Genomic DNA, 24,767 nt, shown 5'->3' on the forward strand with positions numbered 1-24,767 from the left:
TGCAGTTTCTTACATCTCCATTTAAATGGAAATTATTGATAGGATTAGCTGCTATAGGAAAAATAGATTTGACACTGTTGGACAATTTGATTTCGGGTTGGGTGCCATTTTATTTTTAATTTCTCAATAACAAGCAGTAGGTTTTGATAAGCCAGTAATGAGCAAAGTAGTTGACGTAAGTGCTGAGCATTAATTAAGTTCTGATAGTTTCTGGGTGAATTGGGTAGCCTTCCTTGTTTGCTGGAGTTTCCGTGCCATTGTGAATTCAGTGCCTCCTTCGTTATTGACCATTTTTGGTCTGTTGGAGTGTGTTACAAACGTGTGGATCAGTGAAATGTGTTACATCCTGCCGCCACCACCAAAGTGTGGAAAACATTTGCTAATTCTGAACTGAGGACCCACATCAAAAGGCAGCTTTGTTACTATGTCTGACTTTCATTATAAAATGTAAGACGCTTGTAATTAATAGTGAGTTGCAGATTCCTGGAGTGTTTATACCTCTCTATATATATCTCATAAGGCAGAAAAGAGTGATAATCAGTAAAATCATTTTATTGAACAACTAGAAGCTATAATTTGCCTTGCACCCTATAATGTTTTTATTTGTATTTACTCTGTATTTGAATCCAACAAGAGCTGCTTGGGACAAGTAGGTGCATGTTCAGCATTATAACACATACAGCTGCTCTGTTGTGCTTGCATGCTTGAAACTCTCCTGAATACTCATTGCAGTGAGGACCTGCTAAGGCTGCACTTCACTGTCACCTTTGACACTTTTGTTTTGAAGTTTACTAAAAAAGAAATTTGTTATTCATAACCAAACAGAGATTGCTAGCAACACTGAGGGGCATGAAATACTTGTAAGCAGGGTGTCTAGGCTGCTTGTAAACCATTGAAAAATGATGATGGGTGACTCAAAAGTAAGAGCTGTTTTGATCATTCATATTTATCTTTGTATGTATGTGAGGCCTTATGACCGTGAGTGTGTGTCTTTGTCTATATGAATGACAGCCTGTGTGCATTTGTGCTTCTGAAAATGATGTGTTCCCGTGTCTAAGCTTGTGGGACTAACTGTGCACGTCTATGTGTGTGTTTGTGAGGGATATTCTGTGTGTCTGTGCTTGTATTAGTGAGAGTGACGGCGTGTCTGTGTGGGAGTGAACCGAATGTGTCTGTGCGTGTTTTTGAGAGTGTGTTTGTGAGAGAGACTGCAATGCCTGTGTGGAGGTAGTCGAGGTAAGTACTATTATAACGCTTGAGACATTTGGACAGGTATATGGACAGGATAGGTTTATAGGGTTATGGGCCAAGCACGGGCAGATGGGACTTTTGTAGATGGAACATGTTGGTTGGCGTGGGCAAGTTGGACCGGAGGGCCTGTTTCCACATTCTTGGGATCTATGACTGTGTGTATTTGTTAATGCCTGTGTGTGCATGTGCTTGTAAGAGTGACTGTGTGTTTGTTTGTGTTTGTGAGTGACTGTGTGCATGTGTTTGTGAGAGTGACTGTATGTGTCTGTGTCTTATCAGTATGTCTGCGTGAGAATAAAAGTGTGTATGTGTTTGATTATGTGCAAGTGATTGTGTGTATGTCTGTAAGAGTAATCGTGTGTGTGCCTGCCCATGTGAAAGAGAGCGTGTCTGTCTGTGTGAGGGTGATTGTATATATGCCCGTCTATAGACAGTGACTGAGTGTTTATGCCTATCTTTGTTAGTTATTGTGTGTATGTGTGTCTGCCGATGTGAGAGTGTGATAGTGTATATTTCTTTTTATGTGTGTGATTTTGTGTGTGTTTATCTCAGAATGAGCGTTTATGTGTGAGTGATTTTGTGTGTGTGTTTGCCCATCTGTGTGAGAGTGGCTTGTGTGCCTGTCTATGTGAGATTGTATGTGTGTGTCAGTCTGTGAAAGTGATAGTGTGCAAATTGTTTTCTATTTGAGTGTGTGTGTGTGAGTTTTAGTCTGTGAGAATGATTTGTGTGTGAGAGTGATTATGTATGTGGCAAAATAAGGAGAGCAGCGGGCAGAACTCAGTCGGTCAGTCAGCTTCTGTGGAAGAAAATGGACAGTTTATATTTCCGTTTGAGACCCTTCGTCCAGACTGAAAGAGTGGAGTTGAGGTGGCTAGTTAGTGAAAAGAGGTTGGGGACAAGGTGGGGAAGAACTGGCAAGCAATAGGTGGATATAGATAAGAAGGTGTAGATTTGCAGGTAACAGCCAAGGGGAGAAAGGAACAATGGAGATAGCAACAGAATGTAGGAGGTGACGTGAAGAACAAAAAGCAACAGAAACTGGAATCTGACAGAAAAAGGTGGAACTAACTGAATGAGGGAGTGGTGGCAAATGGGAACAACAGGGACAGAAGGGGCGAGCACTGTGGGGGAAGAGGATCCATTGGGAGGAGTGTGTAGGGGAGGGGGGAAAGCAACAAGATGACTGGACCTCGATGACAAGGTGGGTAGAAGGATGTGTCTGAGTGGACCAGGGCAGCCACTAAAGTTCAATCCCCGATAGTCGGTAATGCGCTCAAATGAGATTGAATATGTGGGACACGTCATCTCGCAAGCAGGCGTGTCACCAAGCCCATCTCGTGTCAGCAGCATGCTACAAATGCCATACCCGACAAACAAGGCTGAAGTGCAAACGTTCTTGGGGATGGTGACATACATGGCTAAGTTTATTCCGAACCTCTCAGAGATCACCGTCCCACTTAGACAGCTAACAGAAAAGGGAATAGCGTGGCATTTTGAGCAGAAGCACAGACATGCAGTAGACAAGCTGAAATGTCTTCTCACTTCACCACCCATACTCAAACTGTACGATGTGAACGCGCCCGTGTCAATTGCCACAGATGCTTCCAACAGCGGATTTGGAGCGGTCCTGATGCAAGACGAGAGACCTGTTGCATACGCATCACGACGTGTGAACGCGGCCGAGCGCAACTATGCAACTATAGAGAAGGAGCTGTGCTCCATAGTGTACGCATGCAGAAAGTTTTATGACTTAATTGTTGGTCAGTGCACAGTAATTCTTACTGACCACAAGCCATTAGTAGGCTTGCTCGCCAAGCAGCTACACAAATTAAGCCCCAGACTCCAGCGCATGCGAATGCACCTGCTACGATACGACCTGGAAATACGGTGGAAGCCGGGATGGGAAATGTTTGTCTTGAGGGAAAACCAAATCGTAGTCCCCCAAAGCATGCTGAGGCAGATGCTGAACGCGCTACATGAATCACATCTGGGAGTAGTGAAACTTAAACAACGAGCCCACAATTTATTTGCGTGGCCCGGAATGAATGCACAGATTGAGGACACAGTGGGAAATTGCTCGATATGCCAGGCGACCAGGAAAGCACAAGCAAGCGAGCCGCTCCAACCACACTTCATCCCCAGCAGACCTTGGTCTAAGGTCGGTGCAGACATATTCCATCTGGAGGTAGTTGACCATTTGCTTGTAGTAGACTATTACTCCAAGTACCCAGAAATAGTGCAACTGACAGACATGACGTCACATTCGATGATACGTGAGATGACGGGCATGTTTGCCCGGAATGGCATTCCTGACTTGGTCATGATAGACAACGCAAGACAATTTGTCTGTGCTGAGTTTTGTAGGTTCCAGGATGACTGGGAATTTGCCCACGTCACCTCAAGTCCCATATATCCACAGAGCAACGGGCAGATAGAGCGCTGTGTGCAAATTATAAAAGGTATTATGAGAAAAGCCAAACGCAGCGGCCATGACCCGATGTACACCATCCTCGAATACCGCAACACCCCCCTTAACGGGACAGGCGGCTATGCCCCCTCACAGTTACTGAACAGTAGACTGTTAAGAAGCAAATTGCCATCGCCTCTATCACACTTACTGCCTCATCATGTCCCTCCCATGGGACCACAACTGGCCATCCGACAAGAAAAACAGGCAGCATACTTCAATGTGAAGGCAAGCGTCGAGCCGCTGCTGCGCCTGGAACCACAACAACAGGTGTGGTTTCATGCCAAACCAACTGAGTGGCAACGTGGCCATATTGCAAGAGAAAACCTGTCCCCTCGGAGCTACGTCATCTCTACACCGAGCGGTACAGAGTTCCACAGAAACAGGAAGGACATACGACCTGTGCACGAAGCAGCTGAGCCATGCCCTGGCAACACTCAGCAGGCAAGTGCGAACACTCACCCACAAGGAGGAACCCCTCACCCAGAAGGAGCTAGTCTCCCAAACTCAAGCGAACTATCACAGGCCGCATCACAAGGGTCTGTGGTGGGGGAATCGGCTCAAAGCGAGCCAAGCCACACTCGCACACAACAGAAATACGACACAGAACGAGTTGGAAAGACGACTTGCACGAGAAGTGGGCGATTGTCAAAACCCCCAACTAGACTTGTTATGTAAAATTGTTGGGCAATTATTTTATAGTTTTGTAGTATGACGAGCACTGTGTTATTTGTGGTACTTTATCCCCATTAAATTCATTGAGGTTCAAGTTATTAATTTTGACCAACGTTGAAGGGGGAGATGTAAGGTAATTTAAGGGAAGGGGGAGAATTGTAATTAAAGTAAAGGGGGAGATGTGATGTATATGTAAATGCCAGTGCCCCTTTAATATAAAGGGCTGTGCCTCGTGATCGAGAGCAGGTGACCTTGGAGAAGTGTCCGTGGGTGGAGCAGAATAAATCATACTTGCAAGATGTCGGACGTGTTTTCCTTCTGCTTGTGCTAGTCACAACAGGGCTTTACATGGTCTCAGACATTACAGGGAGAGAGAGGAAATGACAAGGCTCCTTGAAATTGAACTCAATGTTCATATCATTGGGCTACAAACAACCCAGGTGGAATACGAGATGCTGTTCTGTCTAATTTAAGTTTAGCTTCTCCCTGGCAATGGAGGAAGCCAAGGACTGACGGGGTTGGTGTGGGAATGGGAATTGAAATGGCTTGAAACCGGGAGATTCAGCGGGATGAGCGCAGGTACTAAGGAAGGAAGTTGTCTAGTGTGTTCTTGTCTCACCGATGTAGAGGAGACCCCATGGAGTGTAATAGATAAGGTTGGAGGAAGTGCAGACAAATCTCTTGTCTCACCTGGAAGGGCTGTTTAGGTCCCTGGATGGAGGAGGGATGAGTGTATGGACATGTGTCACAATTCCTATTGTTGTAGGAAAAGTGCCTGGGGAAAGGGAGGGATGGGGAAAGATGAGCGAACCAGGAAGTCACGGAGAGAGTGGTTCCTGCGGAAAACAGAAAGGGATGGGGTGGGCTTGATGTGATTGATGACGGGATCATGTGGTATCTGGCAGAAATGTTGAAGACTGATATCTTGGATGCTAAAGCTGGTGGGGGTGGAGAATAAGAACAGAGGGAACTCTACCCCTGCTCTTCTTGGAGGAAGTAAGATGAGAGCAGAAGTTGAGGATGTAGAGAAGCTATGGGTGAGGACTTATGGTGGGGGAATCGGCTCAAAGCGAGCCAAGCCATATTCCTGATATCCTGGTGTAGAAAGCCTCATCTCGAGAACACTTGTGGCGGACACAGTGAAATGAATGGTGTCATAACAGGAGGCAGGATGGGAGAAGCTGTCATCTAGGTAACGGAGCTTGTAATATATATCAGAGATAGAGATATCAAGAAAGGAGAGAGTGGTATTGAAAATTGTCCAAGTGAATTTGAAGGCAGGGTGGGAGATTGTGGTGTACTTGATGCTATTGACTCGTTCCACATGTGTGCAGGAAATAGCACCAATGCAGTCTTCATTGAGGCAGAGAAAGAATTGGGGAATGGTGCCCCAGAATGCTTTGAACAAAGACTGCTCCATGTAGCGAGTGCACAAGGGTACACCTTTGATTTGCAGGAAGTGGGAGGAATCAAGTGAAAAATTGTTCAATGTGAGAATAAGTTCTGCCAGGCAGAGGAGAGTGTTAGCAGTTGGGAACTGGTTGGATCCATGTCCTAGAAAGAAGCAGAAGGCCCTAACGCCATTCTGATGATAGGATGGAAGTGTTCACAGAACTGCAGGTCCATGGTAAAGATGAGATGTGGGGGGCAGGGAATTGGAAGTTGTTGAAATGGTGAGGTTTTAGCGAGGTGCTCCTTATGCAGATGGGAAAGGACTCAACAAGGGGAGACAAATAGAGTTGAGGCATGAGTAGATAAATTCAGTGGGGAAATACAAGGGCCCTACCCAGGGCAGTCCTATTTTAGAACTTGAAGAAATAGAAACATGCAGTATAAGGTTGGGGAGCTATCAGGTTGGAGGCTATGGAAGGGGGAATCTCCTTTTGTGAAATGACCTGCAATGTTTTGGGAGACAGTGGCCTGGCGATCATTGATGGGGTCGTGGTACAGGGGGAGGTATGGAGAGGTTTCAGAGAGCTACGGCGTGGCCTCTACAAATTAAAGGTCAGTCCTCCAGACCACAATGGTGTGCAGGTTTGATGGCGAGTTTGGGACTTGGCGCAGAGAGAGCAGAGAACTGTCCATCTGGAGAAGGTAATGTTGGAGTGGTTGAGAGGGGGGGTGGAGAAGTCAAGGTAGTCGATATCACATCTCCACTTAGAAATGAAAAGGCTGACAGAGCGTGAAAGGCCAGTGTGGGGTGTTCAAACGGAAGCGGAGTGCTGGACGTGGTGAAGGGCTCATCAATGGGGGTAAGGAAAAGGCACGCAGGCAGAGGCAGTGGAAAATGAACTCAACATCACGGTGGGCTGCAAACACACCGTGGTGCGTATGTTGGGGTCCAAATGTGAGGCCTCGGAGGCGGAAATCAGGATGTCAAAAACATTGCAGGTGTGGAGTTTGGACCAGGCGGGGGGCTTGAGGAGAGTGATGGACTGAGGACGGAAGAGGGAATTAATGTGATGGGGAGAAGGGGCTTAGAGGGAGAGGCAGATGGAGAGCACAGTATGGTTGGCAGTAGGGAAGAGCTGTGGAACCCGCACAGGAGGTGGGTGGGCGCTTACATATGTGGCTGTGTGACTGTGAAAGTCTCTGGCACTGTGACTATGCGCATCTGTCTGCGTGACTATGCAAAAGTCTGTGGGTCTGTCTGTGACTGAAGGTGGGTGTGTGTGCCTTTATGAGATTCTGTGGATGTGTGTCGTGTGTGTGAGAGAGAGGGAGAGAGAGAGAGATCTGTGTGCATATATGAGGCACAGTGTGTAAGGCTGTCTGTCAATGTGAGGCTGAATGTTTAGTTTAATTTTAGTCTTGAGGTACAGCGTGGAAGCAGGCCCTTCGGCCAATCGAGTCTGCACCAAGCAGAGATTACCCACACACTAGTTCTATCCTACACACGAGGGACAAGTTACAGAAACCAATTAACCTACCAACCTGCATGTGGGAGGAAACCAGAGCACATGGAGAAAGCCCACGCGGTCACAGGGAGAACATACAGACATTACACATAGTCAGGACCAAACCCTGGTTTCTGGCACGAAGGCAGTAAATCTTTCACTATGCCATTATGCTACATCTAGGTGTGTGAGTGTGTGTGAGAGAGAGAGAGAGAGAGAGAGAGCATGCATGTACACTTCACACACCCTGATGGTTTTCATTGCAAGACCCATAACAATGACTGACTCAGGCAGGCTGATGTGGGTTCACTCACTCTTTGGAGAAACAGTCAATGTCCACTCCTCCAATGAGACTCACAATTGTAGAAACCTTGGAAAAGTAATCTCTGCAGATGTTGAATGTTGCACTCTCTGCGGATGTGGAGGAAGGAATTCAGATCTTGAGCTGGTTAGCTATACAAGAATGGCCAGCACCTAATTTTTGTCCATTCAGGTGATTAGCAGCTGAAGTGACTATCCATTAAAGGCAGCTCAGTACACCATTCAAAGCTGGAGGTTTAATAATTTTCTGCTGATATGTTTTGTAAATTTGCATTACCATCTTCAGAAAATATCTTGTTTAAGAAGGAACTGCAGATGCTGGAAAATCGAAGGTACACAAAAATGCTGGAGAAACTCAGCGGGTGCAGCAGCATCTATGGAGCGAAGGAAATAGGCAACATTTCGGGCCGAAACCCTTCTTCAGACTCAGAAAATATCTTTATGTGTAAGAGAATTCTTCAGAGGTTGGCAATAATTGTTTCAATGAGTTATTAAACTATTTTTACTGCTTTCTTAAGCAATATAAAGGCTTGGGCAGTCATCCCACAATTAGAGTAAACCATTTCATTGTAATGTAGTATTGATTCTTCCAGTGTACAAACCGTGCTTATTTCAGTCAATATCTTATAAGACAGCATTTGAAAGATGTTAGGCATGGAGCTATCCAGGGCCTGACATACATTGAACGGCAACGTTAACAACTTGGATAAGAAGGTAGGAGATATGATTAGCAAGTTTAGTTTAGCTTAGAGATGCTGCTTGGAAACAGGCCTTGGCACTCTTTCATAACTATTGCCATAAGAAAGAATTCTAAAGTAGATCTGAGCAGGAAATGTTTTAATCCGAGAGTGGTTGATATCCAGAATACTCTGCCATAGGAGGTAGTCGAATCAGATACAATTAATATGTCGAAGAGTCATTTGGACAGACACATAAATAGGCAAAGCATAGAAGGATATGAGAGAAAAAGTTGTCATGAAGTGCTGCAGGCCCCACTTCGGTGCTGAGCGACTCTGAATCCATGGCTCTATGAGTGAGCCATGTTGAAAAATAGGAGAAATCGTTAGATGTGAATAAAATAGGAATATAATTCCTATTTTGTTTTGTTTTTCAAACATATTGTGAGGAATTAACTGTGACTTTATTTCATATCCTCTGTCATTCTTGATACTTCAAATAATGTTCTTGTAGGGTTCATCCAATTTTGTACACTTAGAAGAGTACCACAAACAGGATATTGGAATGCATCTTTGAATTGTGAAGATGCAAACAATTTTCACAAGCAAATAGGAACCAGGTAGCAATTTTTTTGCTGATAGTTGCTGGACCATCTTCTCAAGAAATGAACATTTTCAAAGTAGCAAATGGCTTGCAAGGTCTACATTCCCTGGAGTTCGGTATAGAGGACATTGTTTCTGATGTATGGAATTGTTTTCAATTTTCTTTCTAATGCCAATTCCAAAACTGGTTGCAAACAGATTTCAAATGCTGCTGTTGGCTTATTTAAAAAAATGATTCAGAGAACCTCAGTTCCATCTATTGACACTTGGAAAAAAATCACCTTCCCATTTCAATTGAGAACTGGCACTCTTTCTCAACTACTGCCATAAAATTACTCAAACATCAAAGAAATTAAATCATGAGGCTAATTGTATTATTCAGTGAATTAAAGAACAGGCTATTTCACCTTGACCCATTGCATCTAACATAAACTAGTGTAACCTACCGCTCCCTCTGCTCACCCTTCCCCTCCGTCTATCCATATGCCCTTACCCTTCCCTCCCTCAGTTTACCTCCCCCCCCACCCCACCACCCTTCCACTTGCGCTTCCCCTTTCTCTGCACACCCTTTTTTCTGATTCTTCTCTTTTCTTCCCATGCTTCACAAGCCATTCCTGCTTTTCTCTTCTTGTTGCAAACCATCTTCACTCGTGCAACCAGCCCTCATATCTCTCTCACCTTCTCTCTGTAATCTTCTTGACTAGTCCTCCATCACTCTTCCAAACTGTCTCTCCGTGGGCACATTCTTCCCTTTTCCGCCTGCTTTACAGATCCTTCCCTTCCTTGTCCCCTCACTCCTTCTTGCTTTGTATTCAATCAGCTACTCTTCATTTCACCTTCTCCCCATGCCATCATCCATGAGCTGTAATCTATATCTCCCACAAATTTGGACCTGTTGCTTGCTTTCTCTCCTTCTCCTTCATTTAAGGTCCTGACCTGAAGTGTCGTCTGTCCATACACATGTTGCATATACTAATGGACTCTATACGCACCCATTGTCTGCATGCCGATGCAGTGTGCACGCATGCATTGGGTACATAATGTCTTATGCACTCTGATGCATTATATCCACGCCTATTGTATGCATAGATATTTCTAAACAAATGTGCATATGCCTTTTATATATATATTTACACACTGGTGCAGTGATATGGATTGATGAATTATGTATGTACATGTTACATTCACACTGATTGTACACGTACACTGAGAATTATAGAACACAAACCACTGAAGGCCCGTTATCGGGCTATTATGAGAGAGCAATCCAATTAGTCTCACCCTAAATTGCTCCTTCTTCATATCCCTGCAAGTGTTTATCCAATTGCACATTTGTATTATTATTGAACTTGCTTTTACCATCATCTTGGCAAGCACCTTCCAGAGCATAGCAATTAGTTGCAAATACACTGTTTTACTCTCCCCTCTGGTGTTTTACCACTAACCTGCATCCTTGGCCTGAGGGAACTCGTTTCTCTCTATTTGTCTTCTCAAAATCCCTCATGATATGGAACAGATGTGTAGTGTTACAAGGTTGAAATAGTAGGCTGTTTCTCCCTAAAATCACAAAATATGACTATAAAAAGAGACCATTGGACCCATCCTGTTCTGCCTCTTGGAAAGGGAACACATTCTCCAGTCCACAATCTTTTCCCTTTTCGTTAAATGGAGCACTCTTTTGAAAATTGCTATTGAGTGGGATTACACTACCCCATTGGGCAGTGCAATCTGCACGACAACTCATAGAGTTTTTTTCCTGCCAGAACTGGAGTTAGCTAGTTATCTTCAAGCTGAGTGGCTATAACTGGTGGGGTGCCACATGGTTGGATGGTGGGCCTTGGCTGTTTGCACCCTATATAAATGTAGAATGTGACACAACCAGGTTTGTGGTTGCAAAGCTCGGTGAGAGAATGAGCTTTGAGGGAGATACAGGCAGATCTTCTTCTTATCGAGTCCACACACAAGATTAGAAGTTGTTCAGCCAGAGCTGAACACACTTCTCGGCATCTGCACAATGGTGTCTGTCTTGCACTTTTTGTGCGTGGTGGTGGAAATTGGGCCGCGACGTGAACGCTCTTTCCTTGACCCCCTACAGGCAGATGAAGTGAGTGATAAAACATGGCAGGAATGCAACAATGCAAGAGATTATTCACTTTGGATGGTATTGAGGAATCGGCCTAAGGTGGCATCATGTAAATACTCTGTCCCAGAACAATCTGACAAAACTGTGACAGGAGATAAAGCTGGGAGTGAAGGTTTGCCTCCAGTCAAAGCTGTCCTCAATTTAAGAGATATTTTGCTAACAGCTATAAGTGATATGTAATGTTTTTTAAAAAAATGAATAAAAAGAACAAAACGTATTTTTAAAAAAAGTTGCAGACACTGGAAATCTGGGATAAAAACAAATGCTGGAGATATTCAACAGCATCTGTCGGGAGAGAAGCAGAATTGACGTCCCGGGGTAATGAATTTTCATCAGAGTATGAAATAAAGTTGACGAGAAGAGTAGAAGGAAAAAGGAAAGTTCAAGATGGATTAAATGACATAAGTAGTGATGGTGCTAGCTGAGCAGTGGTTAGAAACTGGTGAACAACAAAAGGTGATTTGGAAGAGATGTAAATAGGAAATGAATTAAAAATCTAATGTACCAGAACACTGGAAAGAAACTGAATGTTGCAAATGTGGTATTCTCAAACATTCAGATTGTTTACTCTCTCACAGAGTATTAGAATCATACCCCACAGAAATAGGCCCCTTTGTAGCCGTCTGTGTCCATACCGACCATCCTGCACTCATTTGCATTAATCCCATTCTTTATCCCACAACTATATCATATCGACTCTTCCTTGATTATTCTGCCATCCATTATGTGCGGGGCATTCTACCATAGCCAATTGATCTACCGACAAACACATCTTTCAGATGTATGTGAAAGTTAGATTGCCTGGGGAATTCCATGTAGTCACAGGGAGAATATGCATACTCCACTCAGACAGAACCCTTGCTTCGGATCAGATCCAGGTCGCTGGAGCAGTGTGACAGTAACGCTAACTGCTGTGCCTCTGTGCCGTTCTATTTTACTTGTTTTATCACCAACTTGACCCAGTTCTGTTGAGAGATCGTCAACCTGAAATGTCAACTCTGCTGCAGTTTCCAGCAGTTCTTACTTTTATTCCAAATAAAATAATTCGAGAAAATACAGACATTTTGAAATAATTTATAAAGTTAAACTAAAAAGTATTAAAAATAGATCTTAATCTGAATAACAGCTTCTTCCTTGAAGATAGGAAGCTTTAGAACCTTTACTCTCAGCAGATTTATCTGAAGTTTTCTATTTACAATTGAAGCTTAGAGAATATTAAATTGGGGAAAGGCATTTGGGATTCCTGTTTCAATTCTGGAATCTGGACAACTCTCTGCTTTACATTTTACAGATGCCCGTAGTGATCTGGGTATTGTCACTGTCCCAGACAACTGCAGTCTGATTGCGGTTCAAATTTCTTATCAGATGGTAACCTAGATCATTTTTGACAGATTTGTGGGAGAATGGTAAGTCCACAGAAATGGATTATGTTCACCTCAGCTCAGAGTTCACAGTGACAGCCTGCAAGACTGGTTTGATGAACCGTAACAACTCAAGACTGGCTACAGATGTGATCTACAAAGTTCAACCTGCCAGATTTTAATCAGAACCTAAGTCATTAGGTGCTTTGAGAGTTGTCATTGTACATTGCTGAAATATAATTGACATATTTGCTACTGTACTAGTTGCCGTATTTTGAATATGATCAGAAACAGGAGCAGTGGGAACTCTGTCTGTTTTGCTTCCTCCCTTGCATGGTCTTACAAAGTTTGTTGGCATGGGAGTTGGTGAGTGATCAGAAAGTGCACTGGTTCCTGTGTTAACCTGTGTGAGCTGGAACACCGGTGAACAAAATAAGAATAGATGCAGTTCTGGTCACCCCATTACAGGAAAGATGTGGAGGCTTTGGAGAGGGTGCAACAGAAGTTTACCAAAAAGCTGCCTGGATTAGAGGGTTTTATTTACAGGGAGAGAGAGGGTTGGTTAGATTTGGATTGTTTACTCAGGAACATCCGAGGTTAAAGGAGACTTGGTAGAAGTATATAAACTATGAATAGGGCAGGGTAGAAAATCAGAACCTTTTTTCCAGGGTGGAAATGTCCAACACTAGAGGGCCTAGCTATAAAGTGAGAGGGGGAAAGTTTAGTGTAGATGTGTGGGGCAAGATTATTACACAAAGAGTGTGGAGGCCTGGAACACATCTCCAGTGGTGGGACAGAGGCAGATACCATAGTGGCATATAAGAGGCTTTTAGGGAGACACATGGATGTGCAGGGAAAATGGGAAGATCAGTTTAACTAAGCAATTATGTTTAGCGCAAACAATGTGGGCCAAAGGGCCTGTTCCAATGTTCTATGTAGATGGATAGAAGGGTCTGAACCTGAAGCATCACCTATCCATGTCCTCCAGAGATGCTTCCTGAACAACTGAGTAATTCCAGTGCTTTTTCTTCTCTCAAGGATCATTTTCAGGTTGTCTGACTAACCGTTGGAATGCATCAATTATCAGTGCTGGGGCCTCAGCTATTTACAATCTATATAAATGGTGTAGATGAAGGTCCGATGTATTTATCCGAAATTGCTGACTCTAAAACCCAGATGGGAAATTGATTTGTGAGGAAGATGCAAAGAGCTCTGAATCAATTTCTTCACAGAAGATTGTACCGCCATGGAGTTCTCTCCCCTTGATACTGTACAAGTTCAGTCGCTGCCTAATTAAGGCTGACTTTGACAAGAAATTTGAGCACTAATGGAATGGTTATGGAAATCAGGTGCAGAGTGATAGGATATCAGCCACTAATTATTGAATGACAGAGCGGCTCAAGGAGCTGAATGACTGACTCCTTTTGCACCTTTTTTTGATGACAAATGTTTTAGAGTTGGTCGTCGACCGTAATTGTTTGTTCTAGATTAAAAGCAAGGTTTTTTTTTAAATCACTTGTTGAGATTACCATTGGCCCTCTCTTGTCCATGAAGATAAGCAAGATAATCTGTCAGCCAGTTTCACATGAAATGTTTTCAGTTTTACAAACATTATCTGGAATGACTTTGATATTACTTTACTCTCCATCCTAAGGAAATAATCTGCAGGAACAGAAGGATTAGAAAAAAAAAATGCAACCATGGGAGTAAACAGCACTACTGTGAGTGACTGAATCTCTTGCAATGCAATGCAGCTGACCATATACTTTCTCTTGTCTCTTTCCTTTAGGCCATCCGCTGCACACTGGTAAATTGCACTTGTGAATGCTTCCAGCCAGGCAAGATCAACCTGCGGACCTGTGACCAGTGCAAACATGGTTGGGTGGCACATGGTGAGTCAGCAACAGCTTACACCAGACATTTTGAGTGATGGCACAATGGTGTAGAGTTGAAGCGCAGCACGCAAACAGGTAGTCAGTCCACACATGTCTCCTCCCACTGCATGGCAACACACTCTCACCATATTCTGCATGAGTGTTTCCAGATTTCCTAGAAAGCCATCTCTGCTGTTCGCTTCAAACTCTTCCTCCAGGAGGCGAGTTCCATTCTGTGACCAGCCTTGCACGAGGACTGCCTTACAGGGTTTCTTCATCACCTCTTAGTCAGAAATTGTGAGTACAGAGACATTTCCAAAGGTGTAGTGCAACCGCATAGACTGTCCTTCGTTGCATTGCAGTAATGAGGACACCTGTATTGCAAGAGCTGCCTAAAGTTTGAATGAGCTGTAACGTTTTATTAATACATGAAATATGGCCATTGGTGAAAAGACCAACATGTATTGTCCTTTACTAATTGTCCCCTTTTAAATGAATGATGACTTGCAAGGCCATTTTTTAGCAGTAGCTAAGGGAAAATACAGGAATCCATAAATAACATGGATAATATTAGCTCGGGAGGGACAATGTGGAATTTTGAAAGAGAAATTGTATTTGACAAATCTATTAGAGGATTTTAAAGGTTGTAACTCACGGAATAGATAAAGGGGAGTCCACTGATGTGGTGTTATTGAACTTTCAGAAGGATTCGTATAAGATGCAAAACACAAAAGAAATTCAACAAAGTTAGCATACATGAAACTGGGGATAATATCCTGGAATGATTGAGGCTTGTCATCGGACAGACAACAGAGAAGCATAAACGGGTCAATTTTGATTTGGGAAGCTGTGGGTAATGAGATGTTTTTATAAATCATAGATATACATTCAGAGTATCTGGAGCTCCAGCAGGAATAGCTGAAGCTCCAGATACTCTGAATGTATATCTATGATTTGGATGAGGGTATCAAGTGTAAAGCATCCAGGTTTGCTGAACATATAATGGTGGGAGCTGGTGTGGATGGTGTGAAAGATGCAGGGGCATATAAAATATAGAACAGTACCGCACAGGCACAGTCCCTTCTGCCCACAGTGTCTGTGCCGAACATGATGCCAAGTTAAATGAATCTCCTCTGCCTTCACTGCCTCTGCTCTCCTCTCCATTCATTCCATGAGCATCCATATGCTGTCCAAAAGCCTCTTAAATGCCACTATCATATCTACTTTCACCAACACCCTGGCAGCCTGTTCCAGGCACCCACCACTGTGTAAAAAAAAACTTGCTCTGTACATCTCCTTTACACTTTCCCCCCTGACCTTCAAGCTATGCCCTCTGGTCTTAGACATTTCCATCCTGGTAAATAGGTTTTTACTGTCTACCCTACCTATGCCTCTCATGTGTGGTTTTATATTCTTCTATCATGTCTCCCCTCACGCTCTGATGCTCGAGAGAAAACAGACGTTTGTCCAACCTCTTCTTATAGCTAATACCCTCAAATCTATGCAACATTCTTATAAACATCTTCTACTCTCTCCAAAGCCTCTACATCTTTCCTGTAACGGGTTAACCAGAGCTGCACACAATACCTCAAATGTGGCCCGACCAAAGGTTTATAAAGCTGCAACATGAAGAAAGGATAGGTGAATGGTGAATGATATGTCAGATGAATATAATATGGAAATAAAATGAGTAGAACAAAGATTTTTTTTTTTAAAGATTGAAAGGTTTCTGAGAGAGCTAGATGTCCTAATACAACAACCAATGAAAGTTAATTTGTTGGTTCAGCAACAATTAGTAAGTCAAGCCGAGTGGTCGCCTTTATGGCAAGAATATTTTGAGTACCAGGAAAGAAATATTGCTGCAGTCATATATGGCCTTGGTGAGAGCACACCTAGAATATTGTTTACTATTTTGATCATCCTACCCAAGGAAGTACATACTTCAGAGAAAATGGCTTCAGTGAAGATTCACTTTTTATTCTTGGGATGGCAGATTTAAAAAGACTTGGAAAACAAAGCACTGCAGATGCTGGTTTATAAAGAGGGACACAAGGTGTTGGACTAACTCATCGGTCAGGCAGCATCTGGAGAACATGGATAGGTGATGTTTCAGGTCAGGACCCTTCTTCAGGTTGCTGTCTCTACGGAGTTTGAACATTCTACCTGTGACCACGTGCATTTTTCTGGGTGCTCCGGTTTTCTTCTGCATTCCAAAGGCATGCAGGTTTTTAGGTTAATTGGCTTTGTAAGATTGTCCCTAGGATAGAAATATAGGGGTGATGGTGGGTTGGCGCGGATTTGGTGAGCCAAATGGCCTGTTTCTACGCTGTATCTCTAATCTAAACTAAAGAAAAGCGAGAGGCCTAGGGCAAAGGGTGGCAGAGAGGGGGAAGGGAGGGATGGGGAGAAAGAGAAATATAAACAAAGTAAATGGCCATGAACAAAGGGGAGAGGCAGACAAGGGGAGAGGGGAGAAGGTGCGAAAGGGAGGTAATAGGGTGAGAGAAAGATGGGGAAAGAAGGTATAAAGAGAAAGATAGAGAGTGGGAAGGGAGGAAGGTTGGAAAGAGCAGGGAGAGAGAGAATGGGATGAAGGGAAAAAGAGGAAAAGACAAGGCTAGAGAAAGAAAGAGCACATGGAAGAGAGAGGTGGAAAAAGCGGTGGGACAAAAGAAGTGAGAAGGAGATGCGGAAGGATGGGAATGTCAGAAAGGCAGAAAGGGAAAGAGATGAGGAAGAGAGAGAAAGTTGGGGAGGGAGAGAGAAAATAAGAGAAAGGGGCCAGGTGTTTGTGGGAGACAGGTTTGGATGAAAATAGGGAAGATAGGGGACAGAGTGACAGAGGAAAGGATTTGGGGAAGAGAGGCAAGGGAATGAAAGGGAGGGAGAGAGAGTAATGATAAGTATGTAGAGGTGACGAGGAAGGAAGGGAAGAAAGATGGAGAGAACCTGTTCCTCTTAGTTGGTGAATATAAAGGTAGAAAGGTGAGAAAAGAGTGAGAGATTTTTGAGAGAGAGCGAGAGGTGAAGGGAGAAAGAGGGAGAGAAATATAGGGAAGAGAGTTAAAGTAAAAGAAAGATGGGGAAAGGAGAGACTGAGAAGAAATGGAGGGAGAGAAAAAGAGAAGAGTGTGATAGGCCATTCTCACGGGGCGACTTGACGCAAGAGTTAACCAGAGTGAAGTGGTCGTGGTCTAGCACGATATCACACGATATAACGGGAGGTAGATAAAGAGTTCCCACGGGTACTCGGCATTTCTGTTATTTGTGCGAGTGACTTGTCCGTCTCCCGAGCTATCCAGTTAAATCTTGAATGAACATTGTGAAGTGTGAAGTGTTGTAAATCATCACGTGGCACAAATGATGTCACTTTATTTTTTCACACACTATAAATATCCTCCCTTGGTTGAATTGGCTCATTTGGAGACATGCCTATACTAAGTAGTTTCGAGTACAGGATGGTGGTTTTTTTCATTGACGCGCTGTATGCAGCAGCCCTCTATGTGAATCGAGGACGCTTGCGTGAAGGCAGAAGTGTGAGATTAATTAAAAAGAGAATTAAGAGGAAGTCTCACTGGGTGAAGCCCATCTTTCAACGGAGACCTCTATTTGGACAATATGATAAACTGCTTAATGTGCTGTGCGAAGAGGATAAAAGTGCATTCACAAACTTTGTCAGAATTTCACCCAAGCTCTTTAATGAGCTGAAGAATAATTTGGGACCTCTTCTGAAGAAGACTGACACAGACATGATTCCAACTTCAAACACAGAGTGTGTAAAAGCTGTCTGCTACTTTTTTACTTTGCATCTACAGGGCACAGACAGACTTATAAGAGAAGTTTAAGTTAACTGCAAAAACAGCACTTTTACATCTATAGCAATGTATGTTTTTAAATCATGGATAACATTAAATGGTTTTCCTGTTGATGTACTAATATATCGTTATATATACTCACATGAGCACCCGGGATACTCCGCAGCCTTCGTCTCCAGCAGGTTCCGTTTTTTCTCCCTGTTTTTATAATCCTCTCTGGATTTATCGTAGAGAGTTTTGTTGAATTGGTACCATTCTACAAGATCCCCCTCTTGTTCCCTGGTGAAGTTATATGGCCTTACCTTCTGCCATCTTCCCTTTATATAAGCGTCTGTTGAGGCTATTCCTACAACGGCTACTGGGGAGGCAATCTGAAATCCACCTTGCTCACCCTCTCCCTGCTTCAAGGAGCCCACAGGCAGTGTTATCTGTGGCACCTCCTGTTGCCTCTCCACCTGTCTCTCTTGCTGCGTCTCCTCCTCATTATCCTGCATGGCAAAAACCTTTCTGACATGTTTTACCCCCTTTCTTTGAGCTTTTCTGGGAGGCATCTCTGCTAGTGTTCCAGTGAAAAAGATTCTCCAACAATGACAATGAGGTGGGACGTCCTCGATGGACACATGTTCCATTGGCGATATTGAGACCACCTTTTTTACTCACCTTCTGTCCCCTCTGTCCAGCTTCCGGGTTCACCGTTCGCAGGAGTTCCCACGGTAAACGCAAGAGTTATTACGGATATCGCACTGGCTACTACGTCCATATAATGTTGCAATGTTTAACCACAAGTGTACAAGTTACTCTTGGAGAAATTCAAGCTTGCTTGAATTTTCTCCCGAGTCACCAAGTTACACGAGTACCTGCCGTTAGCGCCACGGTGGTCCACGGTGGTCTACGAATGCCGTACGGTTATCGCACGAGGTTCCCACGATGTTCAACTCTGGTTAACTCTTGCGTCAAGTCGCCCCATGAGAATGGCCTATGAGGAGGTGGAGGAAAATGAGAATGGGGGGGGGGGGGGAGATGGGTTGAAGAATGATGCTTAAACGGAGAGCCCACAGAAAGAGCTTTCCTACAACATTTTGGCAGCCCCTCTGATAAGCATTTCTTCATTTTTATTGTTCCTGTATCTGGCAGGATATGTGTCAGGCAAGCCTTTAGTGTGTCGTAGGATCAGAAGAGACAAAAACAGGTGTCACATCTGTGGGTCAAAACTACAAAAGATTTGCAAAGGGAATGTTCTGACAATGACATTAATGCTGCTACTTTTATCTGGAGATGTTATTATCTCCTGGTGCTGACTGTTGCATGACTGCCTCAAAGCGTACTGCAACACAGGAGAGAGCAGAGACGTGGTACTTATTAAATAAAAAGGCCATTCTACAGAGCTGGATTTGGTTCAAAGTTTGGAGCATACGTTGCTTGGAGTGTCAAGCAGCACCTTGCCCCGGGCTATGAAATCGAGCTCTTAGCTGAAGTGTCGCTTAGAATAAGATAATAAGAAATGTGATAAAAGTTCTCTTTTTGTGTAGTTTTAATTTATTCTGTATACATGAATGGATGTTGTGTGCAAGATCATAAGTTATCTCTCTGTGGTGAAGATAAAATGATTATCGCACACAGGCAGGCAGCTCAATCACTTTCAATCTCTCTGAATTACTTGAAGCTAATTGGGGTAATTTCCTTATTTTTGTAATTGTGTTAATTGATGAATGTACTTTGAAAAATCAAAGAATATTTAAACATGCCAGTTGGAATAGTTGGTGCTTCATTAATGGAGAGTAACATTATCAAATTCATGTTTTGTAGGATTATCGTAGTCGAGTAAAGGAAGAAATAAGATGAAATTAAAATATACTTTCCAATAATTGAGATCACAGATCTCAAATAGCACAGTTCTCAAAAAGCAAAGATGAGGTTTTTGAAGTCCTACCAAAGGGATTTTGTTCAGTGAAACTCATACAGCCATTTGAATTACTGCAAACAGATATTTTCGTAATTCTGGCAAATTTCAATTTAGGATTTCTAAAAAAGCATGATACAGATCTTTGTGCTGAGGAAAATGTAATAATTTCCCCCCGAGATGTTGGAAGAGCTTACATTTTGTTGCATGTTGTTCCAGCTAGTCTCAGTGCTGGCGAAGGAACTTGGGGGGGGGGATCACTCATCCTGACAGTGGGTGCCAGGTGGTGATGATAAAGCTTTCCTCAGTGAAGGAGAAGCCCTGCACGTAACCTGGATGGAGGATGTCTGGCTATCTACAGCTGTGTGAAGATTTCAGGCTCGTCCATTCACAGTTGTATGTGGCCTGTCATTGTTTACATTTTAGCTAAAATGTTTGTATTTTTCAGACGTCCTTAACTTTGATATACACAATTAGTATATTAACGTAAGGTTTGCAATGCACTGCCAGATCTGTATCACTTGCTTTTTGCTTTCTTTTTAAAGGTTAGCCCATAATGAGGGAAATATCATTCACATTGCCAACCACCTTTTACCGAGTGACTAAAGAGAGAACCTCGTAGCATTGATTTAACATGACACATAAACCAAATGTAGGAACAGTCTAGACAATGCACATGGCCTGTGCCTGGCATTATCTATTCATCCCATCAGCATTTATCTTGCTTATTTATCCAACTTCCCCTCAAATCCAGCTGGATTTTGTACCCCAACTGCTCTGTGCTTGTAAGCTCCACGTTTTCGCCATTCTCAGGATTGAGAAGGTTTTTCTGACTTTGTTCATGATTTTATTATTTTAGATTTTTGGGATCTGCTTTAGTACGAGCCGTCAAGTGGTAAACTTTTCTTGACATCAATCCTATCAATACCCCTCATTGTTTTAAACACTTCCATTAGGTGACCCCTGTCTTTTATAGGAGAGAAAAGTTCTGGCACATTCAATCTTTCTTCATTGTCACAACCTCTCAGTTTCACGCTATACAGTGGTGCAGCCGGGAGTGCTGCTGCCTCATGTCTGCAATGGTTTTGATTTTACCCACATTGCTGTCTGTGTGGAGTTTGCCTGTTTCCTCTGTGATTGTGTTGATTTTCCCCTGGGTGCTGGGTTGATGGATTAGTTGGCCACTATAAGCAACATTACCTCCGTGCATATAGGTGACGGGAATCAGGTGGAGTTGATGGGAATGTGTGAGAGCATGTACGAGCGAAATAACATTTGAGGGAACGGGATGAATCTAAGAACCAGTATACACTCCATAGTTGGAAAGGCCACCTTCGACATCATAGGGACATATGAGAAATACAAATGTCGTCGATATTTGTGAATCACTTCTTGCATCTATCCAGGTGCATGTGTAGCCTGCAAAATTATTAAATTCTGAGAGTTCGCCTTATCTAGGCGTTTGGAGAGATTTGGGTGTTCTTGTAGCTGAAGTACAGAATATTAACACGTATGTACTGCAAGACGTATGAGGAAACCTAATTATAATTGTACAAGGCTTTTGGTGAAATCACACCAGGGGTACAGTTAGCTGTTTTGGTTTCCAGGAAGTATATACAATTTTAATTATTCATTCATCGTATTACATAATTGTGTGAGAACTACTACAGCCCTTCTGGTTAAGATGCTACCACTGTGCTGTTGGGGTGCAGTAGACAATAGGTGCAGGAGTAGGCCATTCGGCCCTTCGAACCAGCACCGCCATTCAATGCGATCATGGCTGATCATCCCTAATCAGTGCCCCATTCCTGCCTTCGCCCCATATTCCCTGACTCTGCTATCTTTCAGAGCCCTATCTAGCTCTCTCTTGAGAGTATCCAGAGAACCAGCTCCCACCGCCCTCTGAGGCAGAGAATTTCACAGACTAACAACTCTCTGTGAGAAAACGTTTTTCTAAATGGCTTACCCCTTTTTCTTAAACTGCAGCCCCTGGTTCTGGACTCCCCCAACATCAGGAACATGTTTCCCAAACCCTTAATAATCTTATATGTTTCAATGAGATCCCCTCTCATTCTTCTAAACTCCAGAGTATACAAGCCCAACCGCACCGTTCTCTCAGCATATGACAGTCCTGCCATCGGGAATAAACTTTGTAAACCTACGCTGCAATCCCTCAATAGCAAGAATATCCTTCTTCAAATTAGGGGATCAAAACTGCACACAATACTCCAGGTGCGGTCTCACTAGGTCCCTATACAACTGCAGAAAGACCTCTTTGCTCCTATAGTCAAGTCCTCTTGTTATAAAGGCCAACATGCCATTTGCTTTCTTCACTGCCTACTGTACCTGCATGCTTACTTTCATTGTCTGATGAACAATGACCCCCCAGATCCCGTTGTACTTCCCCTTTTCCCAACTTGACACCATTTAGGTAGTAATCTGTCTTCCTGTTTTTGCTACCAAAGTGGATAACCTCACATTTATCCACATTAAATGCCCACTCACCCAACCTGTCCAAGTCACCCTGCGTTCTCATAGCATCCTCCTCCCAGTTCACACTGCCACCCAGCTTTGTGTCATCTGCAAATTTGCCAAAGTTACTTTGAATCCCTTCATCAAAATCATTGATGTATATTGTAAATAGCTGCGATCCCAGCACTGAGCCTTGCGGTACCCCACTAGTCACTGCCTGCCATTCTGAAAGGGACCCGTTAATCCCTACTCTTTGTTTCCTGCCTGCCAACCAATTTGCTATCCATGTCAGCACTCTACCCCCATTACCATGTGCCCTAATTTTGTCCACTAATCTCCTATGTGGGACCTTATCAAATGCTTTCTACTAGGTACACTACATCCACTGGCTCTCTCTTGTCCATTTTCCTAGTTACATCCTCAAAAAATTCCAGAAGATTAGTCAAGCATGATTTCCCCTTTGTAAATCCATGCTGACTTGGACCGATCCTGTTACTGCTATCCAAATGTGCCGCTATTTCATCTTTTATAATTGACTCCAGCATCTTCCCCACCACCGATGTCAGGCTAACTGGTCTATAATTCCCTGTTTTCTCTCTCCCCCCTTTCTTAAAAAGTGGTATAACATTAGCTACCCTCCAATCCTCAGGAACTGATCCTGAATCTATAGAACATTGGAAAATGATCACCAATGCGTTCATGATTTCTAGAGCCACTTCCTTAAGTACCCTGGGATGCAGACCCTGGGGATTTAGCAGTCTTCAGTCCCATCAGTCTATCCAGTACCATTTCCTGCCTAATGTGGATATGTTCCAGGATTTGGACCCAGTGGGAGAAGTTGCAGATTTGGGACAGAGTAACTGAGGTATCTGATAGATGGCACATATGTGACAATGGTAGAGTGAATGAATGTTTAACGATGTTGGATGGGGAACCAAACCAGGAATGCATTGTCCTGAATAGTCTTTGGAGGGGTAATGTAGATTCACTGGATTGACTTCTGGGATGAGGGGTTTGTCTGGTAGGAGGAGTGAGGAATCTTAGCTTACATTCACTAGAGTTTAAAACAATGATAAGAGTCTCATTGAGGCATTCAGACTCCTATACCTTCTTCATGTTAGTCGGAGTGAAACGAGAGTGTGGCCAGCGTGGTGCGAGTCTTTGATGATGCTGGCTACCTTTTTGTGGCTGCGCCTCATGCAGATCCCTTCGATGGTGGGACGGCCGTTACTCATAATGGACTTGCACAGTGTCCACTGCTGTTTGTAAACTTCTTTATTCCTGGGTGATGGAGTTAATCAGGCCGTGATGTGACCAGTTGGGGAGACTCTCCACTGGAGACCTGTAGAAGTTTGGCGACATACTGAACCTCTTCAATCTTCTAAGGAAGTAGAGAGAGGCATTGGTGGATTTCCTTCATGATTGCATCAGTGTGCTGGGCACATCACGGATCTTCAGAGATATGCATGGGCAGGAACCTGAAGTTGTTGACTCTTTCCACCACCAACCCGTCGATGAAGATAAGTTTGTGAATCTTCGGCTTTCCCCTTCTAATGACCACGATCAGCTCCTTGATCTTGCTGACGTTGAGAGTAAGATTGTTGTTCAGCCACCATTCAATCAAATTTTCAATTTCCCTTCTATATTCCGACTCATCAGTACCCATTATTAGAAACATAGAAAATAGTTGCAGGAGTAGACCATTCAGCCCTTCAAGCCAGCACCACCATTCAATATGATCATGGCTGATCATCTAAAATCAGTACCCCTTCCTGCTTTTTCCCCCATATCCCTTGATTCCTTTAGCCCTCAGAGCTAAATCTAACTCTCTCTTATAACCATCCAGTGAATTGGCCTCCAGTGCCTTCTGTGGCAGAGAATTCCACAGATTCACAATTCTCTGGATGAAAATGTTTTTTCTCAACACAGTCCTAAATGCCCTACTCCTTATTCTGAAACTGTGACCCCTGGTTCTGGACTCCCCCAACATAGGGAACATTTTTCCTGCATCTAACCTGTCCAATCCTTTAAGAATTTTATATGTTACTATAAGATCCCCTCATTCTTCTAAACTTCAGTGAATACAAGCCCAGTTAACCCATTCTTTCATCATATGTCAGTCCCGCCATCCTGCGAATGAACCTGGTGAACCTACGCTGCGCTCCCTCAATAGCAGTAATGTCCTTCCTCAAATTAGGAGACCAAAATTGCATACAATACTCCAGGTGCAGTCTCACCAGGGCCCTGTACAACTGCTGTAGGACCTCCTTGCTTCTAAACTCAAATCCTCTCGCAATACTTTCAGTGA

The 24,767-nt window shown here is 43.4% G+C and overlaps 1 protein-coding gene across 8 annotated transcripts in view; it reads left to right on the forward strand.

Annotated features, from left to right (window-relative positions):
• bnc2 (basonuclin 2) overlaps window positions 1-24,767 on the forward strand; it is a 543,948-nt gene that overhangs the window by 294,441 nt on the left and 224,740 nt on the right. For 7 of the 8 annotated variants that reach the window (XM_033018265.1, XM_033018261.1, XM_033018262.1 and 4 more), the window contains exon 2: window positions 14,188-14,290. In XM_033018265.1, coding sequence (XP_032874156.1) covers window positions 14,188-14,290 — 103 coding nt within the window. Of the gene's footprint in view, window positions 1-14,187; window positions 14,291-14,399; window positions 14,570-24,767 lie in introns of those variants that run through there. The other variant, XM_033018266.1, reaches the window with a different exon arrangement.

Source organism: Amblyraja radiata, chromosome 3 (assembly GCF_010909765.2).
Source record: "Amblyraja radiata isolate CabotCenter1 chromosome 3, sAmbRad1.1.pri, whole genome shotgun sequence".
NCBI lineage: Eukaryota > Metazoa > Chordata > Chondrichthyes > Rajiformes > Rajidae > Amblyraja > Amblyraja radiata.